We start from the raw sequence: 26,687 nt of genomic DNA, 5'->3' as shown, positions 1-26,687 counted from the left end.
ATTGCACTATAGCCCAAAGCAAGAGAACATTATGATCTTGGAAGAAGAATGGCAGCAGGAGAGATCCAGTTGGCCTCTCCCCCTGAAATCGTAATAAGTGAATAAACTATAACTAAATAAAGAATTCCCTGATCAATATAGAGGCACCTCTGAGAGACCTGTGCATTTAAGCATCTAAAGGTGAGCACATGGGAAAAAATAGGGAAGCAAGAAGGGAGGACAGCTCAGACAGCCATGGACTCAGCACTGCAGCCAGGAGTTTGCAGCCATCCTGGCCCAGAGAGGGAAGAAAGCCAGGGTAGCAAGCATTTGCTTTATCCAGGAGGAGCAGTCTTGGGGGCAGAGTAGCAGGGCCAGCAGGGCAAGCAGTGTGAACAGCGGCTGAGTCAGCTGAGAGGCTGGGGCAAAGACACAGCACAGGGGTTCTGCTCCAGCTGTCCACTGTCAGGTGGTTGGTGTTTCAGACAAAGAAAGAGAGTCACAGAACCCTGTTATCACTTGGACTCCCAAAATTCGCTTCCTGTTGCCCTTGGTGTAGGGTTGGGTTGAGAAACACATTATCTGTAAACTGAGAAATATTGCAGCAGAATTGCTGCTTCCCTCTGTGACTGATCCCCAGTTTGAGCGCATGGCAGGAAATCCCATAGAAGTCCAGGGTCACCATTATGGTAAGGGCAAAACAAACCCCACCCTGAAGCAGTAAGCAGCACTGCTATCAGCTACAGAGGTCAGATGTGGGAGATCACAGAGGTAAAAATCTTTGATTCAGCACCACATACTGGAACACACTAGAAAGGTATCTTCAGAGAAAACTGCTAGAAAAGGCCGAATATATATCTATATCTATGTCTATGTCTATGTCTATGTCTATGTCTATGTCTATATCTATATCTTTCTATCTATCTACATATAGATATTTATTTTTTTCCCAATTTTTTTATTAAGGTATTATATGTGTACATATCTTACCATTGCCCCCCCCTGCACCCCACTCCCATATATGCCCTCACCCCCCAGAGTTTTGCATCCATTGGTTATGCTTATATGCATGCATACAAGTCCTTTGATTGATCTCTTATCTCCCCCACCTCTCCCTAACCTTCCCCTTGTAATTTGACAGTCTGTTTCATGCTTTACTGTCTCTGTATCTTTTTGTTCAAGTTTATAATGTTTTTTATTATCCATAAATGAGTGATATCATGTGGTATTTTTCTTTCATTGACTGGCTTATTCACTTAACATAATGTTCTCCAATTCCATCCAGGTTGCTGCAAATGATGAGAATTCCTTCTTTTTTATGGCAGCATAGTATTCCATTGTGTTCTATCTACATTAGATAGATGATAGATAGATAGATAGATAGATAGATAGATAGATAGATATATAGATAGATGATAGATAGATAGATAGATAGATAGATAGATAGATTAGACATAGACATAGACATAGACATAGACATAGACATAGACATAGATATAGATATTCGGCTATATCTACAGATAGATAGATAGATAGATAGATAGATAGATAGATAGATAGATATAGACATAGATATAGATATAGACATAGACATAGACATAGACATAGACATAGACATAGACATAGACATAGACATAGATATAAAAGCCTAAGGGGCCAAACAACCGAATAACCGGTTGACCAGTCACTATGATGCGCACTGACCACCAGGGGGCAGACACTCAAGGAAGGAGCTGTCCCCTGGTGCTCCCACAGCCAACCTCCCATGGCCAGCCAACCTCCCGCAGTACCTCCCCCTCGCTGGCCAGCCCCCATCGACCCTGATTGGGATTGGGCAAGATCGCCCTAATTGGCCCTGATCACCAGCCAGGCTGAGGACCCCACCAATGCACGAATTTGTGCACTGGGCCTCTAGTAATATATAAATGCCTAGACAGAGCAGACCAGAAAATACTATGAATAACCATGGTAAATATCCAGAAAACAAAGTGAACACAAGGAAATATATGACATAATTGACAAAGAATTAAAATTGCAATTCTGAAAATAGTCAACAAGATGCGAGAAAATACAGAAAGTCAATTCAATGCACTCAGAAAACAAATAAATGAACAAAACAAGTATTTTATCAAAGAGACTGAAAGTTTAAAAAGAACTAACCAGAAATCCTGGAAATGAAGTATGCAACTAAGGAGATTAGAAATGAACTATTGAGCATAGGAAACAAAGTCAACCATACACCGGAAAGAATTAGTGACCATAGAGAGGAAAGAATTTTCTAGGTAAAAATCTAGAAATGATACAGAGGGAAGAAGAGAGAGACTTGAGTATTAAAAACAAAAACAAACCAAAGAGCTCTCTGAGAACTATTTGACTCCATCAGGAAAAGCAATAGTCCTATCTAATAAAGAGGGAATATGCTAATTTACCATCACACCCTCACAAAGATGGAAGCGCACACAGCCAATAAGGAGGGAATATGCTAATTGACTGCCACACCCTCAAAGACGGCGGCACCCACAGCCACAAGATGGCAGCGCCCAGTCCCCTCAGTCCCACCGGGGCAGCAGGCGTACCTGCCTCTGGAGTCCCCCAGTCCCCTCAACCCCCAAGCTGCCCAGGGCCACCTGAGGTAACCAGGGCCGCCTGAGGCTGAGGTAACCAGGGCCAGCCAAGGCTTGCACTGCCAGTAGTGGCAGCAGCAGAGGTGTGATGGGGGTGTCGCCTTCCCCTGATCACCAGGTTGCCGTCCGCTCCCAGACTGTAAGAGGGGGCAGACTGGGCTGAGGGACTCCACCTTCAGTGCCTGAATTTTCATGTAACCAGGCCTCTAGTATAAGAATAATAGGCATTGCAGAAGAAGAAGAAGAGAGGGAGAAGGGAACAGAGAGCCTATTCAAGCAAATAGTGAATGAGAACCTCCCAAACCTACAGAAAGAACTAGATCCTTAAATCCAAGAAGCAAACAGAACACCTCAACCTAAAGAGGCCCTTTCCAAGGAACATAGTATTAAAACTGTCAAAAATTAATGACAAAGAAAAAGTTCTCAAAGCAGCCAGGGAAAAGAAGGAAGTGACCTACAATGGAAAACCCATCAGAATTTCATCGGACTTCTCAGCAGAAACTCTATGAGCCAGAAGAGAATAGAACCCAATATTCAAACATCTGAAAGAGAAAAATTACCAGCCATGAATAATATATCCAACAAAATTATCCTTTAAATATAAAGGAGAAATAAAGATGTTCCCAAACATACAGAAGCTGAGGGATTTTATCACCAGAAGATTTCTATTGCAAGAAATACTCAAGAAGGTTATTCTACCTGAAACAAAGAGCATAAGGTCACAACACTACAAGATGGACAAAACAATTACAACATAAAGAAAGATAATTTGTGAGAACAAAAACATAAAAGGGAAGGGGGTAAAGGTCTAAATTGGTAAAGGAGGCTGAAGATCAGATGCACTCAAAAGAAAAAAAAATACTATATATATGCAACTTTATTTTTTATAAACCTAACAGTAAGCACACACAAAAAAAATCCCCAAACCAAGACACGTAGCTTAAAAAAAGAGGAAAGATGTATGGAATACCACCAAACAAAAACAACAGGTAGAAATACAAAGGAAAAGAACTAATGGAGGCAAAGAGCTATCAGAAAATAAAGGATCAAGTGGCTAAAAGAAATCCTCATACATCAATAATTACCATAAATGTAAATAGACCCAATTCACCAATAGAGAGGCACAGAGCAGTAGAAAACAAAAGCTAACCATATGCTGCCTTCAAAAGACACATCTAAGCTGCAAAGACAAAGGTAGATTCAAAGTGAAATGATGAAAAATGATTCTCCAAGCTATTAACATCTACAGAAAAGCAGGTATAGCCATACTTATATGTGATAAAATAGATTTCAGATAACAAAGGTAACAAGAGACAAAGATGGACATTTTATAATGATAAAGGGAACACTACAGAAAGAAAACATAATACTTCTTAATATATACACCCAACCAGGGAGCACTGAAATATATAAAGCAACTACTCACAGAACTAAAGGGAGAAACAGGTCAAAACACAATCATAGTTGGGGACCTTAATACTCCATTGACAGCTCTAGGTATATTATCAAAACAGAAAATCAATAAAGAAATATCAGCCTAAATGACACACTAGTTCAAATAGCCTTAATAGACAGTTATAGAGCCTTTCATTCTAGAACATCTGATTATACATTCTTCTCCAGTGCATGTGGAACATTCTCAAGGATATACTATATGTTGTGTCATAAAACTAGCTAGCATCAATAAATTCAAGACTGAAATTATACTAACCATATTCTCTGACCATGATGCCTTGATATTAGAAACCAACTACAAAAAAAAAACCTACAAATATATGGAGATTAAACAACATACTACTAAAAAATGAATGTGCCAATGAAATAAAAGGTGAGATCAAAAGATATGTAGAGACAAATGAGAATGACAATATAACATATCTAAACCTCTGGGATGCAGCTAAATCAGTGATAAGAGGGAGGTTTATATCATTACAGGCCTATCTCAAGAAACAAGAGAAATCTCAAGTAAATAATTTAACATTACATCATAAAGTACTAGGAAAAGAACAAAGTAGCCCAAAATCAGAAGAATAAAGGAAATAATAAAAATTAGAGCGGAATTGAATGAAATAGATAACAAAAGGACTATAAAAATTAATTTTAAAAAATGAGCTGGTTCTTTGAAAAGATTGATAAAACTGACAAACCCCTGGTTAGACTCACTAAGGAAAAAGGAGAAAAGACCCATATAAACAAAATCAGAAAGAGGAGAAATCACCACAGACATTACAGATATACAAGGATCGTACTAAAATACTATCAAAGACAATATGCCACCAAATTCAATTACCTAGAAGAAATGGATAAATTCCTAAAATATATATAACCTCACTAAACAAAACCATGAAGAATTGGAAAATCTAAATAGACTGATTAGTGGTGAGGAAATTGAAAAAAAAAAAAAGCCTTCCAAAAAATAGAAGTCTAGGACCAGATGGCTTCACCAGTGAATTCTACCGAATGTTCAAAGAAGATTTGAAAACTATCCTTCTCAAACTCTTCTAAAATATTGTAGCAGAGGCAATAATTCCTAACATATTTTATGAGGCTAACATAACCCTGATACCAAAACCTTGCAAAATGACACAAAAAAAGAAAACTACAGAGCAATATCCTATATAATAAAAGGCTAATATGCAAATTATCCCCTTGACCAGGAGTTCGACCAGGGGGTGGAGCCGACCAACCAACCACCCATGGCCCCTCCCCGTGGCCAGCCACACCCCCGATTGACCCCCGGACACCCTGATCAGGGGTAGGGCCGGCTGGCCAACCACCCACAGCTCCTCCCCCTGGCCGGACCCCACGCATGCATGAATTTGTGCACCAGGCCTCTAGTCTCTGATGAATACAGATGCAAAAATCCTAAACAAAATACTAGCAATCAACTATAACAATATATTAAAAAATAATACATCATGATCAAGTGGCATTAATTCTTTGACATAAGCAAATCAATCAATGTAATACACCACATTATTTTAACAAAGGATAAATCATATGATCTTATCAATAGATGCAAAAAAAGCATTTGATAGGATACAACATCCATTTTAAGATTAAAACACTCAATAAAATAGGAATAGAAGGAAAGTACCTCAACATAATAAAGGCCACATATGACAAATCATCAGCCAATATTGTAATCAGTGATTGAAAAAAAACAGAAAGCTTTTCCTCTAAAATCAGGAACAAGATGAGGATGCCCACTCTCACCACTCTTATTCAACAAAGTTCTGGAAGTACTAGGCAGAGCAATAAGGCAAGATAAAGAAATATAAGGCATCCAAATTGTGAATGAAGAAGTAAAAGTGTCACTTTTTGCAGATGACATGATTCTGTACATAGAAAACCCTATAGGCTCCACTAAAAACTATTAGAAACAAACAAATACAGTAAATTTGAAGAATACAAAATCAATGTACAAAAATCCACTGCTTTCTTTTGTACTAACAACAAAACTTCAGAAAATAAATAGAAAGATAATAAGATAATATTCTGGTTTGCTTATGAAATGCACATGGCCTGTCAGAGCTCTTTGCACAGTTAAAACTATTGTGCAAAAAATGCTGCTGCTCTACAAGTTTGGGTTCTTGATTTCCCTGTGGAGGTTCTGAATGAAGATTGCATACAGGCTCATTAATGGCTGTCTGTGCCAAGGCTCTTGGGGTCTCGCGGTGGCCTTTTTGAGCATGGGGTGCAGAAGCCTTTCTGGATTTGGATATGGCTGAGGCAGGAAGACAAAAGCCACGGCCAGGTGCATGAAATGAGGGGCTTGCATTTATAGTTACCTTGGGGATTTTTCTATCTTACAATAAAATGTTAATAGAAACTATTTGCAGCATACCTCTACTCATTTGTGCAGTTTGCTTCAAAGGGTTATTTGTCTCATCCCAGATCTTTAGTGCTGCATTTTAGACTGTCTGTTTTATTAATAAAGCTGTGACACAAAGTCTCATTTACCTTTTAAAAATGTTATTTATGATTTTTAAATTATGATTTATTTTGATTGTGGAATAAATACATGAATGAAAAATCTTAAAAAAGAGAAATGAAACAAAACAATTCCATTTGCAATTTCAACCAAAGAATAAAGTACCTAGGAATAAACTTAACAAAGGATATGAAAGACCTATATACTGAAAACTATAAAGCATTATTAAAAGAGATTGAAAAAGACACAATAAAATGGAAAAATATCCTGTTTTCATGGATTGGAAGAATCAACATAGTTAAAATGGCCATATTACCCAAAGCAATATACAGTTTTAATGCAACCCCCATTGAAATCCCAGTTGTCTTTTTTTTTTAATAAATAGAACAAAAATTCATCTGATTTGTATGGAACCACAAGAGACCCTGAATAGCCAAAGCAATACTGAGAAAAAAGAATGTAGCCAAAGGTATCACACTACCTGACTTCAAATTATACTACAGAGCTATGATAATCAAAACAGCATGGTATTGGCACAGAACAGATACCGATCCATAGGACAGAATAGAGCCTAGATATAAAATCACACATATGTAAGCAGATAATTTTTGACAAAGGAGCCAGAAAGACACAATGGAGTAAAGATAGTCTCTTCAATGAATGGTGCTGGGAAAATTGGAAAGTCACATGCAAAAGGGTGAAATGAGATTACAATTTGTAATTAATTCAAAATGGATCAAAGACCTTAATATAAGATCTGAAACAATAAATTACATTGAATAAAACATAGGTACTAAACTTATGGACCTTGGTTGTAGAAAACATTTTATGAACTTGACCCCAAAGGCAAGGGAAGTAAAGGCAAAAATAAATGAATGGGATATAACTAAAAAGCTTCTGCACAGCAAAAGAAATCAACAAAACAAAGAGTCAGCCAAATGAATGGCAGGTGATATTTGCAAACAACAGCTCTGACAAAGGTTTAATATCCAAAACACATCAAGAAACCAAACAAAAACAACCCAATTAAAAAATGGGCAGAGAGGATATGAACAGACACCTCTCCCAAGAAGACATACAAAGAACCAGTAGATATATGGAAAGATGTTCAACCTCACTGCCAATAGGGAAATGCAAATCAAAACTACAATGAGATACCACTTCACACCTTTTAGAGTGGCTATTATCAATAAGACAAACAATAATAAGTGTTGCAGAGGTTGTAGAAAAAAGTGAACCCTCATGCACTCCTGGTGGGAATGTAGACTGGTGCAACCACTATGGAAAGCAGTATGGTGATTCCTCAAAAAATTAATAGAGCTACCATATGACCCAGCAATCCCTCTCCTGGGTATACTGGTATAATGGAAAAACTCAAAATCATGTATTCACAAAGATATATGTGCCCCATCTTCATTGCAGCATAATTCAAATTAGCCAAGACATGGAGGCAACACAAGTGTACTTAGAGGAGTGGATAAAGAAGATATGGTACATATATACAATGGAATACTATTCAGCCATAAGAAAGGATAAAATAGCGCCATTTACAACAACATGAATGGACCTTGAGAACATTATGCTAAGTGAAATAAGTCAGTCAGAAAAAGCTAAGAATCATATGATTCACTTATATCTATCTATCTATCTATCTATCTATCATCTATCTATCTATATACTAGAGGCCTGGTGCATGAAATTCGTGCACGGGTGGTGGGGGGTGTCCCTCAGCCCAGCCTGCACCCTCTCCAATCTGGGACATCCATCTCACAATCCAGGATTGCTGGCTCCCAACTGCTCACCTGCCTGCCTTCCTGATTGCCACTAACCGCTTCTGCCTGCCAGCCTAATCACCCCCTAACCACTCCCCTGCCAACCTGATTAATACTTAACTACTCCCCTGGCAGCCTGTTTGCCCCTAACTGCCCTCCCCTGCAGGCCTGGTCACCCCTAACTGCTCTCCCCTGCAGGCCTGGTCCCCCCCTACTGCTCTCCCCTGTAGGCCTGGGTCCCTGCCAACTGCCCTTCCCTGCAGGCCTGGTCGCCCCCAACTTCCCTCCTCTGCCGGCTTGGTCACCCCTAACTGCCCTCCCCGAAGGCTTGATTGTTCCCAACTGCCCTCCCTTGCAGGCCTAGTCCCTCCCAACTTCCCTCCCCTGCTGGCCATCTTGTGGTGGCCATCTTGTGTCTACATGGGGCAGCCATCTTTGACCACATGGGAGCAGCCATCTTGTGTGTTGGGAGTGATGGTCAATCTACATATTACTCTTTTTTAGATAGGATAGAGGCCTGGTGCATGGGTGGGGGCTGGCTGGTTTGCCCTGAAGGATGTCCCAGATCAGGGTAGGGGTTCCTTTGGGGCATGGGGCAGCCTGGGTGAGGGTCCTGTGGTGGTTTGCAGGCCGACCATGCCCCCCGGCGACCCAAGCGGGGACCCTGGTATCTGGGGTTTATTTATCTTCTACAATTGAAACTTTGTAGCCTGGAGCGGAGCCAAGCCTTCTGCTTGCTCCATGGAGGCAGCCATTTCTGTTGGAATTTATTTATCTAATATAATTGAAACTTTGTAGCCTTAAGCGGAGGCCTGGGCAGGCCAGGGTGCGCAGAAAGCTTGGCTTCCTCCATCGCCGGGGGCAACCCTAACCTCCAGCTCCGTGGCTGCCACCATTCCTGTTTGGATTTATGTATCTTCTATCATTGAAACTTTGTAGCCTTGAGTGGGGGCCTAGGCCAGCAAGGGCAGGTGGAAAGCTTGGTTTCCTCCAATGCCGGGGAAACCCAAGCCTCCCTCCTGCTCTCTGTGGCCATAGCCATCTTGGTTGGGTTTATTTGCATATTCGCTCCAGATTGGCTGGTGGGCGTGGCTGGTGGGTGTAGTGGAGTGATGGTTAATTTGCATATTATTCTTTTATTAGATAGGAGGACTAGAGGCCCAGTGCATGAAAATTCATGCACTAGAGGGGGGTCCCTCAGCCCGGCCTGCCCCCGTCTCACAGTCTGGGAGCCCTCAGCAGCAGGAGGTGACTTGGTGATCAGAAGGCAATGCCCCCTCACACCTCTGCTGCTACCACTGCCAGCTGTGCAAGCCTCGGTACAGCCCTGGTTACCTGTGCCTTGGGCGGCCCTGGACAGCTGGGCAGCCACCATCCGAGGCTTGCCTGCACCTTAGACCAGCCCTGGGCGGCTGGGCAGCCACCATTTGAGGCTTGCCTCCACCTTGGGCTGGCCCTGGGCAGCTGGGCAGCTGCCACCCGAGGTTTGCCTGTGCCTTGGGTCGGCCCTGGGTGGCTGGGGGGCTGAGGGAACTGGGGGACTCTGGAGGCAGGCGTGTGGAGCAGCTGGACCCACCTAGGGGCGGACCTGGCTGTGCTGCACACCTACTGCCTCATTGGGGCTGAGGGGATTGGGAGCTGCCATCTTGTGGCTGTGGGTGCCACCATCTTTGAGAGCATGGCAGTCAATTAGCATATTCCCTCCTTATTGGCTGTGTATGCCACCATCTTTGAGGGTGTGGCAGTCAATTAGCATATTCCCTCCTTATTGTCTGTGGGTGCCACCATATTTTTTTAAATTTCTTTATTGATTAAGTTATTATATATGTGTCCTTATCCCCCCATTACTTCCCCATCCCCCTACTCATGCCCTCACCACCCTGTTGTCTGTGTCCATTGGTTAGGCCTATATGCATGCATATGAGTCCTTTGGTTGATCTCTCGCCCTTACCATCCCCCTCCCCTACCTTCCTTCTGAGGTTTGACAGTCTGATTGATGTTTCTCTGTCTCTGGATCTGTTTTTGTTCATCAGTTTATGTTGTTTATTATATTCCATAAATGAGTGAGATCATGTGATATTTATCTTTCTCTGACTAGCTTATTTCAATTAGCATAATGCTCTCCAGGTCCATCCATGCTGTTGCAAATGGTAAGAATTCCTTCTTTTTTTACTTTGAGGGTGGGGCAGTCAATTAGCATATTCCATTCCCTCCTTATTGGCTGTGGGCACCACCATCTTTGCAACGGCGTGAGGATCAATTAGCATATTCCCTCTTTATTAGATAGGATATAAAAGCCAAGTTACTGGAACAACCGGAACAACCTGTCGCTATGATGCACACTATGGCCGGCCAACCACTGTGACTGGCCAACCAGCCCGATGGGGGCAGGGCCGGCCGGCCTGGCCCCCTATTGGCTCCTCCTACCCTGATCAGGGCAGGCTAGCCAGACCCCACCCGGGCACAAATTCATGCACTGGGTCTCTAGTATAGGATATAAAACTGAAACTCATGAACACAAACAGCAGTGTAGTAGTTACCAGAGGAAAGGTGGTGAGTGGTGGAGGGTGAAGAGGGTTTAATATATGGTGATGGAAAATTATTTGACTTTGTGTGGTGGGCACACAGTGCAATATATCAATCATTTATCATAGAAATCTATACCAGAAACTTATATGATCCTATTACCCCATTAAATTAAAAAAAATAATAAAAAGATTACAGAGTCCCCTTAGGTCAGTGGTCGGCAAACTGCAGCTCGCAGGCCACATGCAGCTCTTTGGCCCCTTGAGTTTTTAGCAAAGGCCAGCTTAGGAATACTGTATTTAATTTAATAACAATGTACCTACCTATATAGTTTAAGTTTAAAAAATTTGGCTCTCAAAAGAAATTTCAATCATTGTACTGTTGATATTTGGCTCTGTTGACTAATGAGTTTGCCAACCACTGCCTTAGGCAAAAGGCTACAAATATAACAGATCTTGCCCTCTGCATTTATCTTTCAAGGGTAGAGGTTTCTACTTTCAAGAGTTCACATGCACTGATGTGAAAATAGCCCAACATATTGTTAAATGAAAAGAGAAAGTTGTGACACAATATGAATGCATTATCACACTTACACTTTTAAAAAGTTATTGCAAATGTATAGAAATGAATGAGAACTACCAGCCATGGCTATTTCTAAAGGGGACTACAACCTGGTGAAGGGGTATGTTTCTATAGCTGTATGTGTATGCAAACTTCACATTTTACTCCATGAATATCTATATTTGAATTTTTAAAAGAATATATATGGTCTTTAAAAAAAAAGAACTGATTATTTATGGTCTCTGGGTGTTTTTGTGGCATTTATTAACTCTCTGTTTGGGAAGAACTTCTCTTAACTTTAAAGAAGTAAATACATATAAAATGCCTAAGACAGTATTTGACACACAGTAGGCCTTCAATAACTATGAGTACCCTTACTGCTGTTATTCCCATGATATAGAAGCAATACCTCTTTCATTTGGTTCAGCGGCAGAGAACATGGCCATGAAACCATTCCCAGCAGTGTTGGCGTCGGAAATCATCTGCACCATCATCTTGTTGCCACTGGACACAAGGGCTCCAGGCCGAAACGTGCCACAGAAGCGCCCAATACGCTGGCCATTGCTGTGGCCATTGTACACATCCACAAAGTCATAGCGGCACAGGTTGTCACTTTCGAGGTCTATGAATCGGAAATTGAGAACTACTACTTTTCCCTTGGGAACCTGCCAAGAGAAAGGCCAATTGTAAAACTGTCATGAAAACAAAGTCTGAGGCTTTCACATTCAGCCAATTACTAGTGATCAGATAAACATAAAAACCAAAATGATGCTTTTTCTTCCCTCAAACCTGAACTAAGCCAGAAAAGGTACTCTAATAAAATATAACAGCATATATATGGGTCGTGTTTTTTTATCCATTCAGCTACTCGATGTCTTTTGATTGGAGCATTTAGTCTGTTTACATTTAAAGTTATTACTGAAAGGTATTTCTTCGTAGTCATATCTATTTTTGTGTCTGTATTCCTTCTTACCTGTTTATTTCTTCTTTTTACAGTATTCCCTTTAGGAATTCTTGCATTGCTGGTTTGGTGGTGATAAACTCCCTGAGGCTTTTTTTGTCTGCAAAGCTCCTGATTTCCCCTTCAATTTTGATTGATAGTCTTGCTGGATATAGTATTCTTGGATTCAGTCCTTTGCTTTGCAACACTTTGTATACCTCCTTCCATTCACTTCTAGCTTGTTGTGTTTCTGTTGAGTAATCATTTGACAATCTGATGGGTGTTCCTTTGTAGGTAACTCTCTGTCTCTCTCTTGCCGCCTTTAGGATTCTCTCTTTATCATTTATATTTGCCATTGAAATTATAACATGTCTTGGTGTGGGTCTTTGGGGGTTGATCCTGCTTGGGACTCTCTGTACTTGCATAACTTTTATCTTTCCCATATCCGGGAAGTTTTCTGTCATTATTTCTTCAAATAGATTTTCTAATCCCTGCTGCTCTTCTTGTCCTTCTGGCAGCCCTATTATACACATGTTACTTCGTTTCATGTTGTCCCAAAGCTCCCTTAGGCTTTCCTCCTGCTTTTTAATTTTTTTCTCCAATTGCTGTTCAGATTGAGCTTGTTTCTGTACCCGATCTTCTAACTCACTAATTCGGTCCTCTGCTTCTTGTAGTCTACTCTTGAAACTTTCCATGGTGTTTTTGATTGTAGCTATATCACTTTTCATTTCTTCCTGATTCTTGCATAAGTTGTTGATTTTCTCATCCATCCGATGTATAAATTCCACGACCATTACTCTGAACTCCTTTTCGGTCATGTTGCAAGCTTCAGTTTCACTAATTTCCTTTCTTGATGACTCCACATTTTCTTTCTTCTGTGAGTTATTTCGTTTCCCCATTCTGGCTATTACCAGAAAGCTCAAGCTTCCGTTTGCATGGACCTGGGCCGTGTGCTGTGGGGACTTCGCTCCACCCGAGTTTCACTGAAGTGCTCTGACACTAGGACGTGTGGCTGCCTTTGGTTGATGGGAACCAGACTTGCCCAGGATCAGTGTCCCCAGTGTTCCGTGTGGTCTCGTGTGCACACTTAGAATCAGGGGCCCTGTCTGCACCACACTGTTGGTATGTGCCGAAAATGAGATCCTTAGCATGTGCCAGGAGTCAGAGTTTCCCTGTGTCTGCACCCAGACTCGAGTGTCAAAGTCTCTGTTGCCTTGTGTGGTTTCTCGTTGAGAATCAGGGTCCCTGTGTGTGCAAGTACCAACAATTGGGGTCGCTGGCTCTTAGTGTGAATGCGCTGTGAGTCAGGGATCCCAGGCAGCTGTGTCCGGCGTGCCAAATTCCCTGAAGTGGAGCTGCGTCCTGTGTGTGCTCTCTCTACTGAGCCAAACCATCTAGAGCGCACATTCTTAAAATCCTGAAGGTGAGCTGGCTCCGTGCACTCTCCCAGAGTCCCGGAAGGGGGGCGGAGTCCGTCCTGCGCGCCAAATTCCCCAAAGGGAAGCCCCTCTGTGCACGCCCTAAGATTCCCGAAGGGGGAGCTATGACCCGCAAGCCAAATTCCCCCAAATTCCCCAAAGGGGAGCCCTCTGTGCACACTGACAGGTTTCCCTGACAGGGAGCTGCTTCTGTCCCGCGCGCGCACGCCAAATGCCAAATGCCCTAGTGGGGAGCGCGACCCTGCGCAAAGCTCGGCAGCTTGGGCGAGGGGTGGGTCTATCAGTTACTATGGCGCTATCTGCGCGCCTGCGGGGAGGGGGATAGGCTCTTTGACTCACGGAAATCTGCGGGGAAGTCTGGATTCTTGTTGTTTGTTGGTCTGAAGCTGTGATAGCAGTTCTCTGTCCCCAGTGGTTGCAGGGTCCTGCTTTGTGTCTGAAGCCAGGATCCGAGTCTCAGGCAGCTCTGTTTCTCAAGATGGCTTGGTCTCCGCGTCTGCACCAGCCGCCGAGAAGTGTCCGCTTTGTGCGCGGGGCTCCGCGGTCTAGGACTGCCCGGTTAGGGAGCCCCTTGGAAGACCTGCAGAATCTAACTGACCCTAGCTCATACACACACACACACCACACACGTCTACACTCTCCTCTATGGGTTCCTCACTCACACTCTCTCTCCCTACCTTCCTGCCGGTCGCCATCTTTTTTTTTCCCCCCAATTCTCTAACCCTGAAGCTTTCTTTACCATAATTTCCCCCTTATAATTCTTATGATACTTCCCTCCTTTCCTGAATAGGCAGGAAAAAAATGACTGCAAAATATTTTGGCATAATTCTTACAAAAGCTTCATTTATTTCCCAGTTCATATAATCTTTCAATTTCTTCATTAAAGTAGTTTAGTCATAAAGTCTCAGTCAGATTCATTTCACCCTTTCAACTGGGTGAGGTTCCCACTGCATAACATGAAAATTTCATTCTGTAAAAACTTACAGATAACATAGGTCAGTGATTATAAAACAACCAAACATAATGCACAAGCACATGGTTAGTTCACATTCATTTTAGTGAACTACCACAGACTCAAGAGTCAATAGGTGCTTTAAGGACATAACATGGCTTTCCCTGTTGATGAGTTCAATGCCATGATTTTTATTTTTTTTTTATGATAAGAGGAAATATATCAGTGCTATTTGCCTTTTGTGTCAATCATATACTCACCTTAATGTAGAAACAGTAATGGAATAGTCACAAGAAGGGAAATATTTTGGCCTTGTCTTGGTTACATTCCAGTTATTAGAAGCTTATATTTTATTTTGTATTGGTTTTAGGTGTATAGCATAGTGGTTAGACAATCATATACTTTACATAGTGTTCCCTTGATATTTCCGGTACCCCAACTGGCCCCATACGTAGTTATCACAATATTATTGACCATATATTCCCTATGCTGTACTTTACTTCCCTATGACTATTCTGTAACCACCATTCTGTTCTTCTTAATCCCATCACCTCTTTTACCCAGTCTCTCAATACCCCTTCCCTCTGTTCTCTTTCTGTATCTATGAGTCTGTTTGTTTATTTTGTTCTTTAGATTCCACGGATCATATGGTATTTGTCTTTCATTGACTGACTTATTTCACTGAGCATAATACACTCTAGGTCCATCCATGCTGTCGCAAATGGTAAGATTTCATTCCTTTTTATGGCTGAGTAATATTCCGTTGTACATATGTACCACAGCTTTTCATCCTTATCTATTGGTGGATACTTGGGCTGCTTCCAAATATTGCCTGTTGTAAATAACACTGCTAAGGGTGGCATATATCCTTTCAAATTAGTTTCTTCCAATAAATCCCCAGAAGTAGAATCTCTACGTCATAAGGCAGATCCATTTTTAATTATTTGAGGAAACTCCTCGGAGTTTATGTTAATGGTGTGAATATCAGAAGTTGCAAAGACACAGTCTAAGAAACTGATAAGAGAAAATGCAATATAATTTTTAAACATTCTCACTGAGATATCTGTTATAGAAATTCCTTGATTTTTATTTTGTTTTGTTACAATCTCTATTTTATCCCATGATCAGGAAATTATGAAAAATGTGATACCATCTGTAACCTTAAATATAAGCAAGCTCTCTATGACTCATTGAAAAATTTCCAGCCAAGGAAAACATTCTGAGCTGAATTAATTTAATCTGGATTGTCCTTACATGAATAATGACTATTGATATGAATGTATTGATAATTTTACAGAGGACAGTTCAAAGCTATGAGACTCTCCACCGAGAGGTGAGTGTTTATTAAAAGGTTTGAGGCTGAGCCCTGGCCAGTGGTTAGAGCATTGGTCCAAGCACCAAAGCATCTCAGGTTCGATTCCCAGTCAAAGGCATGTACCTGGGTTGCAGGTTCGATCAACACCTGGTGGGGAACATGTGGGAGGCAACCAATCAAGGTTTCTCTCCCTCCCTCCCTTCCACTACCTTTCAAAATCAATGGAAAAAAATATCCTCAGGTGAGGATTAACAAATAAAATAAATAAAATAAAATAAATTGGTATGAGGCCTAAGAATAGAGCCTTGGGGCACTCCAGTAGCATCAGGCCTTCAAGATGAGGTCAAACCACAACAGAAACTGAGTTAGTAAATGCAAGGCAACCAGAAGAGTGGTGCCTACAGGTGAAGTGAAGAGACTGTCCAGGAGGAAAAACTGGCCAGCTTAGTCAAGAGGAAGGTGAGGATTGAGAATGATTGCTGGGGTTAGCAACCAGAGGTCAACAGTTATTCTGGCAAAGTTGTTTTTGTGAAGCAGTAAGTGAAAGGGTTAAAGAGAGTAAAATGGGGCAGAGAAAAACTTATTGTGCTTAGCAGGTATTTTGCAGAAAGCTTGCAGCCTTGAGCACAGCATAGCTCAGATAACCAGAAGACACCTGGCATGGGAGGAACTAAGGATGGACCAGACCCTTACATCAGCAGAGCAGCTTGCAGCCAGCAAAAATAAATAAAAACCTGTCTCTCCCTGTTCTCTTCGCTGATGCCTTTCTCGGTCTCAGCCCACCTGCAGCCAGGTGCCTGGAATAAAATCTTTATTGAGACATTATGGCCTCATAGATGCATAACCCCAGCCCACTCCAAACCTTTCATTTGGTGCCGAAAGGTCGGGAAGGTCTAGTGAGGGGTCCAGTAAGAGCCATCGCAGAGTTGCAGCAACCAGCACTTGGCACTCAGAGAGACCGTGATCATCCGGCTCCTGAGCTCCCCTGTGTCCAGGGAAGCCCCACAGCCAGGCTCCTGAACTGCTGCTGAACTCACAACACTTACTTGGAGCCCCCTAGCCTTCTGGACTGGTCTGGGTTGTGCCTGTGACTGGATAGTGGACCTCTCCTTGCCTTGCCTCCTCCTGCATCAACACCAGGCGTATATTCATAGCTAAGTGGCTTTAGTCTGTTCTCCTCCGTCCGGACTGTCCTATCATTTTGGGTTTGGAGCCAGGCTCCGAGATGATACTTTCAGCTGGCCCCACGAAAATCCAGTGCTAGTCAGGACAAGTCCTCAGGGGGAACCAGGTTCCCTCGCCCACTCTCCTGATGGGGACACCAGTCATAGAGGGAGGGCTCCGTCCATTTCTTGTGAATGTTGTGGGGAGACAGGGACGCCTTTCTCAGCCTTAACTTCATGGAAGCAGACCTTAAGCCACTGCCAGTCACCATGGGGAATTGGCTGTCGACCATTCCCCGCACCACACCCCTGGGCTGTCTACTTAAAAACCTTCAGACCCTAGAATTTGTGCAGGACTTCTGGCCTCAGTAAAATAGCACTTTCAATTTCCAAATCGTAACTGACCTTGACAATTACTGTCGCAGGCAGGGGAAGAGGTCTGAGATCCTGTATATCCAGGCTTTCTTACACTCAAGGACACATCCTTCTCTCTGTAACAGCTGCTCTCCCTCACAGATTTTTTTCCTTCTTCATTCTAAGTCCCCACAGAATCTCAAATCCCCCTCCTCCTTCACAACTTTTGACCCCACTGATCATCCCCTGGTTCCTCAGTCTATGGCTTCTCCATCTCAGCAGCCTGAGAGCCCACCACTCTACCGAGCAGATCCCACTGCCACCACCCTGTCTCACATCTGCTCCAGAGCAGTTTTCGGCTCTCTTCCTCCTTCTACTCCGGCACTAGCCTTAAAGTGCCCCCTTCTGGAGATTGCTGGCATCAAATCTGGCTTCATGCCCAGGGAGGCAGATGCCCTCCACTGGCAGGCCGCTTGCCACACGTGCCCTCCCCCCACCCACCCGAAGTCGGAGCAGATGCTGTTCCTAATGGGACCCACAATGGAACTATCAGGAAGGGCAGGCAGGTTGCAGGTCTCAAGACCACATTGTTCTCTGCCTAGAAGGACTGAGAAATACAGCCCACAAAGCAGTTAATTATTTTTAAAAAAATAGCAAAGGTCACCCAGGAAAGAAATGAAATCCGGCAGTTTTCCTCTCTCGCCTTACACAGGCCATGAGAAAATCACCAATTATCCATACAAACCTAGAGGGGACAACCCCCACTCCCCAATGAGACCTTTTAAATATGACCTTTAAGAGCTTTAATAATAGAGACAAGAAGACCCAAATCCAAAAACAAAAGAGGAGATCAGGCCAAGGCTGAAGCCCTGACGAAGGCCTTTCAGTTCCTAACCACCACTCTCATGAACCCCAAAGTGCTGGTCCTCCAACCAAGAGTAAGTCGGAGGCTAAGCCTCCTCCAGGCCCATGTCTCAAATGCAACAAGAGAGGACACTGGACCAAGTCTTGCCCAAACCCAAGATCCCCACTCGGGCCCTGCCCAAGGTGCAGGAGAAAAGGCCACTGGAAATCAGACTGTAGTCTGGCCCCTCCAGGTCGGACCTCAGCAAGGCCGCCCTCTGGATCTGGTTTGGAGCTCCCAGACCTCCTGGGACTGGCCACCAAAGACTGAAGCTGCCCAGGCCCCAAGAAGGCCTCACAGACTTACATCACCAGGACAGAGCCTCGGGTAACGATTATGGTGGCAGGTAAGCCAATCTCCTTTTCAATTAGCACTGGGGCCACTGCCCTCTCCGAATTTGCTGGGACCCTCGTCCCCTCCTCAATCTCAATTATGGGGGTTGACAGGTTATTCTCACAGTCATTAGCCACCTCACCTCTACACTGCATCTTACTAAATAACCCCTTATCCATTCTTCTTGCCCAACCGAAATGGTACAGACATCCCCTCATAAAGCCCAACTGTCCCAAACAACTTTCACATACTTCAGTTTCACTCTCACCCCATAAAGCCATGCCAGTCCTTAGACTATAAATACCTTATCTCCTCCATCACTGTCCCCTCCTCTAAACAAGAAATACTCTCCTTTCTCGGGCTTGCTAGGTACTCTCGCCTCTGAGTTCCCAATTTCTTACAAAGCTCCTCTATAACGTAACATGGCAAAGGCACTCCTCACTGAGCCTTTAGATCCTAAGGCTAGCATTCTCACCCCTTTAATACTCTAAAAACTTCTCTGACCTCAGCGCCTTCTCTCACACACACCTCTTCCCAAAGAACAACTTTCATTACTGCAAAACTACAAACACTTACTTAACAGTCGGCTACTATCAGAAGCTGAACTCATTATCACCCAAACCTTAGCATGTTATCTCTAAGGAACAATGTGGCAGTTTTAAATCCAAGCGGCTAGCGGCCTGGGAACAGACTGCTAGGGCTGCTCCCTCCTCCCCACCTTTTCTCCAGCCTCATAGGCCTGTACATAATTCTCAAAGTCTTTGGCAAGTTAAAGCTTTAAAACATTACTACATTAAATGATAAACATCTAAATATTTCAACAAGTTTTAAGTTCATCTAATTTTAGCTTTTATTACAGAAAATCTATAAAGTAAATTTAAAACTGATAATATAACGTCTTATGCTTTGTTAAAGATACATTTCTTAAAAGTGAGAATGTTCATCAAATGGTTTTAATAATAAAGGACATAAGGCATGGACATGCATTTTTAAAGGGAAAAGAAAGTGAATTAAAGTTGTAAAAATGTTTATGAAAGTTGTAAGAAGGTTCCTGAAAGTTATAGAAGATTTGTGGGAAGAACAAGGACAAATTAAACTAAGAAAATAAACCTCATTTTGATATTTTAGACTACAACCCTCCAAATTAATGTCTCTTTCCTTCCACTAGACCATTTATCACAACTCTTATTATTCTAGCTTTTACCCCAGTAATACAAAAATGTATGAAACAGTTTGTCTCCACCAGGTTACAAGCCCCACTTGTACTCAGATAATACCACCACTAGATACCATCACAACCTCCTTTTGTGCCCAGGCCTCATCATCCCTGACCCCCAGAGCAAGGACAACAGGCCAGATACAGATGTAAAAACTCACCAGGGCAGAAAGCTCCAAATGCCTAGCAAGGGGCAAAACTGGAAAAAACAACAACAAAAACCTCGTCTCCAGAATAACTTATTGCATATCAGCCACATGACTAATAAATTATGACTTTCACTCTCCTGAAGATTGTTAGTGACAACATTCCCCCACCTGGCTCAGACTATCCCATCCGAACAGTGCAAAATATTTTTTAACTCATTACAGACCTCTGGCTCCAGGGCAATTTACAGGATTTCTCTCCAGATCACATCTATTTGTTTATCTTCACAGTGTTTCTAAATCTTGCAGATCTCTTATATCCCTACAATGGTCCTCCTACTAGCCCTAGATGATCTCTTAGCCAAAGATGGAAGAGTTTATTTAATTGCTAACATCCCCTGTTGTTTTTATCTAAACTCTACAGGTCAAATAGAGGGGAAAAACACAACGCATTCTACAGAATGCTCAATGGCTCAAGGAGGTCAGTCAAGGACAGCATAGAGCAGTCCATATGGCCCAGCCTACAAGCAGTTCTGCGAAAATTAACCTGGCTTTTACCCCCTTACGGGCCCCCTAACACTATTTCTCCTTCTCCTCCTCTCAGGCCCCGCATTTTCAGAATAGTTACCAAATTTATACAAACAAGATTACAAGTCCTCATTAAGACAGTAAGACAATTTGTCCTTACCCAGGTAAATGGACCCTACAGGCCTATATCCCAGGAAATAATCTGAATTTACTCATTAGGCATCCACAACAGCCCTCCCAGGCATGAAGTAGAGGAATGGCAACCCCATCCCCTTTCTTTTCCTTTATATATACCTTTTAAGATGGGAATGAAAGGGTTAAAGAGAATAAAACGGGGCAGAGAAAAACTTACTGTGCTTAGCAGATACCTTGCAGAAAGCTTGCAGCCTTGAGCACAGCATAGCTCAGATAACCAGAAGACACCTGGCATGGAAGGAACCAAGGACGGACCTGACCCTTACGTCTGCAGAGCAGCTTACAGCCAGCAAGGATTAATAAAAACCTATCTCTCCCTGTTCTCTTCGCTGATGCCTTTCTCAGTCTCAGCCCACCTGCACCCAGGTGCCTAGAATGAAATCTTTTTTTATACATTATGGCCTCATCTCATAGGTACACGACCCAGGCCCACACCAAACCTTTCAATAAGGTCAAAGGCTGTAAGAGAAGGATCAAAGAGAAAATGGAGAGGAATTGGTGATAATAAATAAAGACAAAAGATAAACAGAGTAATATGGGGGTTACTGGAAGAGGATGTGAGGTGAAGACAGGATTTTACAAGGGACTATATTAAGGCATATTTGCATCCAATGGGAATTCTGTAGAGAAGGCAAAACTGATGAATAGGAGGGAGGGAGATTTGCTGGAGAAATGTCGTTGAGCAAGCATGGGGAGATGTGATCTAAGGCACAGTTCACCCAATGAGCAGAGGGAAGGTGGGCACATGCAGGTTAGTAGGTGAGGCTGTGAGAGCATATAAAACTTTTCTTCTGATTGCTGTTCTTTTGGTAGTGAAATGGAAAAAAGGCCCCAGCAGCAAAAGTGGATGTGAAGGCAGCTTTGGGAGTTTGAGAACAGAGGAGAAGGTGTGTAATTGGACTAGGGCAGTGGTCGGCAAACTCATTAGTCAACAGAGTCAAATATCAACAGTACAACGATTGAAATTTCTTTTGAGAGCCAAATTTTTTAAACTTAAACTTCTTCTAACGCCACTTCTTCAAAATAGACTCGCCCAGGCCGTGGTATTTTGTGGAATAGCCACACTCAAGGGGCCAAAGAGCTGCATGTGGCTTGCAAGCCACAGTTTGCTGACCACGGGACTAGGGAAATATAGCAGGCTGCCATGCCACAGTCAGCTCCCTGGGTGTGGGTGCAGAGCAGGCAGAGAGATGGATTCAAGCAGTAATAAGTTGGGGGCCAGGAGGGAGTGGTGTTTGGAAGGACTATAAAAGAAGAGAAGGCTCTCCTAGCTGAGGATGTAGGCAGGAGGGTGACCACAAAATGGACCATGGAATTCAAGCTGGGTAAGGACAGAAATCAGGACAGTAACAACCTAGATTGTGGTGGAGGAAGGATAATGACAATGGAAGTGGGTGCCTAAGGAATGATGGAGGAAAAGCTCATTGGAGGAGAGGAGGTTAAAGATTCAAAGGGATCACCCACATAGACATTGAAATTACTATGAATTAGACAAGGAAAAATGTTGAAGACAGTGTCTGAGCCAGGAGCTAAAATGTACAAGAAGTGAGGAAGACTTTCCGGAGATGTTTAGACGATTGCAACAAGGAGGGGAATAGTGCGGCATAGTCTTGTTTCATTGCTAAGTTCTCAATTATTTGACATTAAAAATATTCTGTTGATTCATTCCTTTAGTCTGGCTGCTGGCATGGATACAGGCCTTGGATACTCATCCCCACTGGGGTAAATCATGCCTTCCCAAAAGTTCTTTATTTGGTCCCACTACAATGAAACATTGAAGCTTCTCTCAGAATGAGCACAATATGTTCACAACAGAAACTGGATCACATCATTGCAATTTTGAACACATGATGATCCCAATAAGCCAGGCAAAAACTCTTCAGAAGGAAGCATGCAGAGGCGATCTGTATCAGTTGTGAAACTACTGTAACCAGACACAAATGCCATTTTGCAATGAAGGCAAGTGAGAGGCACACTGCCGCGAGCATGCTCACTGTCACAGGGTGGCTGCCATTCACACTGTGTGAGGAACCAAGACTGCCCAGTGACGTGGGCTATGAACTTTGCTGAGTCCCTGTACTGTCATCCTAAAGGAATTTGGAAAACATATTCTCTGAAGCTGACCCTTCCACTTGAAGAATCTACAGTATATATCCTTGATTTTTCTTTGTTAGGGATATTATGAAAATACAGAAATATACAGAGATACATAGAGCAATATAACAAACAGCTAGACACCAACTTCCAGAATTGATTGTTGATAACATTTTGTCAACATATTGTTAGTCTTTCATAAAACAAAACTTTCAGATAAAGTAGGTTCTTTTTGTCCTTGTTCCAGGCCCCTTTCTCCCTTGTTTCTCAGAAGCAACTGAAAGGAATTATAGAGTCAGGACCGCAATTTTAGGGAAAAAGGGAGTCCATGGGAGAGGAATGCATATGTGAAGGGAAGGAGATAGCTCCAAGACACCAGAATGCTTTTGCAGAGGATAGAGAAATATTACAAAAGGAAAGCATACATTCACAGAGGATAGAGAAATGTTGCAAGATATCAGGAAGAGGGAAACATACTTTCAGAGGATAGAGAAATGTCATAAGATAAGGGGAGAGGAAGAGGGGGGCACCACATAGGCTTTGGGCTTTAAAACTGATACTCAGCAGAAGAATGACCAATTAGGAAAGCACAGGGGTAATAAATTAAGAAAGGTTCAAATTAGAAAGGGTCATGAAGAGACAAATAGCTATAGCCTTTATAAACCTGGAGACAAAGAGACTCAAAAGATTTTAGGATTGATTTTTTTTCAAGAGGGAGAAAGACTTTTCCCATTTGGGGACCCCTTGGGGAGGCAAAGTTTGTATATCTATCTACTAAAGGCCTGGTGCACGAAATCTGTGCACTCGGGAGGTGGGGGGTTCCCTCAGCCCGGCCTGCGCCCTCCTGCAGTCTGGGAGCCCTCGGACCTAAGCCATCAGTGGGACATCCTTAGCACTGCCACCTGGAGAGGCTCCCGCCACCACTGCTGTGCTTGCCAGCCATGAGCCTGGCTCAGGGCTTCTGGCTGAGAGGTGCTCCCCCTGTGGGAGTGCACTGACCACCAGGGGGAAGCTCCTGTATTGAGTGTCTGGCCCCTGGTGGTCAATGAGCGTCATAGCAACCGGTTGTTCTGCTGGTTGGCTGATTTGCATATTACCCTTTTATTATGTAGGATATCATAAAAGGCCTGGCAGCAGGCGGGGCGGGGCGTGAGCTTCTCAAGACAGAGCTATTAGCAGCAGAGAGCTACAAGTGCCGGAGGGCAGGGTTTGAGCTATGAGTGGCGATGGGTGGGGTGGCCAGCTGAGGCAAGTGGAAGCGAACTACTCATGCATGATTTCATGCACACTGGGACTCGAGTCTTACCTAATAATAGACAAACATGTAAATTGACCATACCTCCGCTACGCCCACAGCCAATCAGGAGTGAGTATGCAAATTAACCCACAAAGATGGAAGACTTCATCCATGAACAGGTTAATAATACTCCAGGCCCAACTACAGAAGCAGGAAGAAGGCAGCAGTGAGGGAGAGAGCATGAGTGAGTGAGGGAGCAAAAGAGGAATGTATGGTTGTGTGGGGTGTGCGTGTGTGACTGAGGCACAGTTTGATTCCGCAGTACCTTCAGGGGCAGGCTAACCAGGCTCACCTAACTAGGCAGCCTCTGCTACGCTTGCAGTCATGGAGCAGCCAGCTCTTCCTCAGAGGTCTTGCTATTTTGAAGGGGAGTGGTGCTGTGACTGGGAGCCCAGCCTCACCTCCACCCAGGGTGCCCTCAGATAACATCAGGACTCTACAGCCACCCTTGCCAGGGACCTGCTACCTCGGCTGCAGTCCCACAATCACCAAGACTCCAGCTACCCCGAGCACAGACTCCTGTGAGTTACGAAGCACACTCACCTCTGACCAGCCCAACACTTTAGCCCAGGGCACTGCAACCACATGAACAGCCGACAAGTGAGCAACCCACTCCTGTCCAAGGAGCAGCAGCCCCGTGAGTGGCCTGCGCCCCCATCTGAGGAGCAGCAGCCATGCACCCAGCCCACCCCAGTCCAAGAAGCAGTAGCTGCACAAGCAGTCCACCCAGTGACCGAGGAGCGGCAGCCCAGAACAGCCCGCCCCTGTCCAAGGAGCAGCAGCCACACACAGCCTGCACCCATCCAAGGAGCAGCAGTTGTGCGAGCATTCCACACCCACCTGAGGAGCAGCAGCTGCGTGAGCAGCCCGCCCCCACCCAAGGAGCAGCAGCTGCGTGAGCAGCCTGCCCCTGTCTGAGGAGCAGCAGCTACACACAACCCACACCCATCTAAGGAGAACAGTCATGTGAGCAGCACATCCCCATCTGAGGAGCAGCAGCTGTGTGAGCAGCCCACCCCCGTTCGAGAAGCAGCAGCTGTGCAAGTGGCCCCGTCTGAGGAACAGCAGCCTCACAAGCAGCCTGTCCCTGTCCAAGGCACAGCAGGCCCGCGAACAGCCCACCCCTGTCCGAGGAGCAGCAGATGTGCGAGCAGCCCACCCCCAAGGAGCAGCAGCCATGCAAGCAGCCCAATCCCGTCTGAGGAGCAGCGGCTGCACGCAGCCAGCCCCCATCCAAGGAGCAGCAGTCCCGTGTACAGCGTGTCCCCCATCCGAGGAGCAGCAGCTGCATGAGCAGCCTCCTCCCAACAGCCAGAGGAGCCACCACTGCTACGAACATTGCCAACCAGAGGAGCTGCTGGCAACAGATAAGCAGTCGCTGCTGCGACCACCCAAGGAGCAGCAGCTACCCAAGGGGCCACTGCCATGCAAAGAGCAGCCCCTGCACGACTCGAAACCAATTTTGTTTGGTGAGAACAAAAATGGGTAGACAAAGAAACAACCAAAGGAAAGCAAAGGAGGAATTGCCAGAAAAACAGCTGAGTAAAGCAGGGCATGTAATATGTCAGAAAAAGAATTCAGAATAAGGGTCATACAGTTCATAAACTGGATGGATGAAAAAATCAACAATTTATACAAGAATCAAAAAATAAATAAAAAGTGATATAGCTGCAATAAAAAAACACCATGGAAAGTATCAATAGTAGACTAGGAGAAGCAGAGGTCCGAATTAGTGAATTAGAAGACAGGGAAGCAAAACACACGCAAAGTGAACTACAATTGGAGGAAAAAAATTAAAAGACAGGAGTAGAGCCTACGGGAAATTTGGGACCACATGAAATGAAGCAACATATGAATAATAGGGGTGCCAGAACAACAGGAAGAGGACAAAGGGTTAGAAAACCTATTTGAAGAAATAATATCAGAAAACTTCCCTGATGTGGGGAAGAAAAAAGTCACACAAGCATAAAAAAGTCCCAAACAAGATGAACCTGAAAAGACCCACACCAAGACACATCATAATTACAATGGCAAATGTTCAGGACAAAGAGAGAATCTTAAAGACTGTAAGAGAGAGACAGAAAGTTAGATACAAGAAATCTCCCATTAGATTATCAAATGATTTCTCAACAGAAACACAACAGGCCAGAAAGGAATGGAAGGAAATTTACAAAGTGATACAAAGTAAGGGACTGAATCCAAGAATACTCTATCCAGCAAGGCTGTCATTCAAAATTGAAGGGGAAACAAGGAGCTTCACAGACAAAAAAAAAAAAAAAGGCTAAAGGAATTTATCACTACCAACCAGCAATGAAAGAAATGCTAAAGGGACTGGTGTAAAAAGAAGAAATAAAAAAGGAAGAAGGAACACAGGCACAAAAAATAAAAATGACTATAAACAAGTACCTTTCAATA

At 43.6% G+C, this 26,687-nt stretch overlaps 1 protein-coding gene across 3 annotated transcripts in view; it reads right to left on the bottom strand.

The window, feature by feature from the left end:
• PCOLCE2 (procollagen C-endopeptidase enhancer 2) overlaps positions 1-26,687 on the bottom strand; it is a 202,759-nt gene that overhangs the window by 138,238 nt on the left and 37,834 nt on the right. For all 3 annotated transcript variants that reach the window (XM_079767106.1, XM_079767105.1, XM_079767107.1), the window contains exon 3: positions 11,806-12,061. In XM_079767106.1, coding sequence (XP_079623232.1) covers positions 11,806-12,061 — 256 coding nt within the window. The remainder of the gene's footprint in view (positions 1-11,805; positions 12,062-26,687) is intronic.

The sequence above is a fragment of the Cnephaeus nilssonii genome (genome assembly GCF_951640355.1).
Source record: "Cnephaeus nilssonii genome assembly, chromosome: 3".
In the NCBI taxonomy this organism is placed as follows: Eukaryota; Metazoa; Chordata; class Mammalia; order Chiroptera; family Vespertilionidae; genus Cnephaeus; species Cnephaeus nilssonii.
This window is presented reverse-complemented; position numbering and strand designations above follow the sequence as displayed.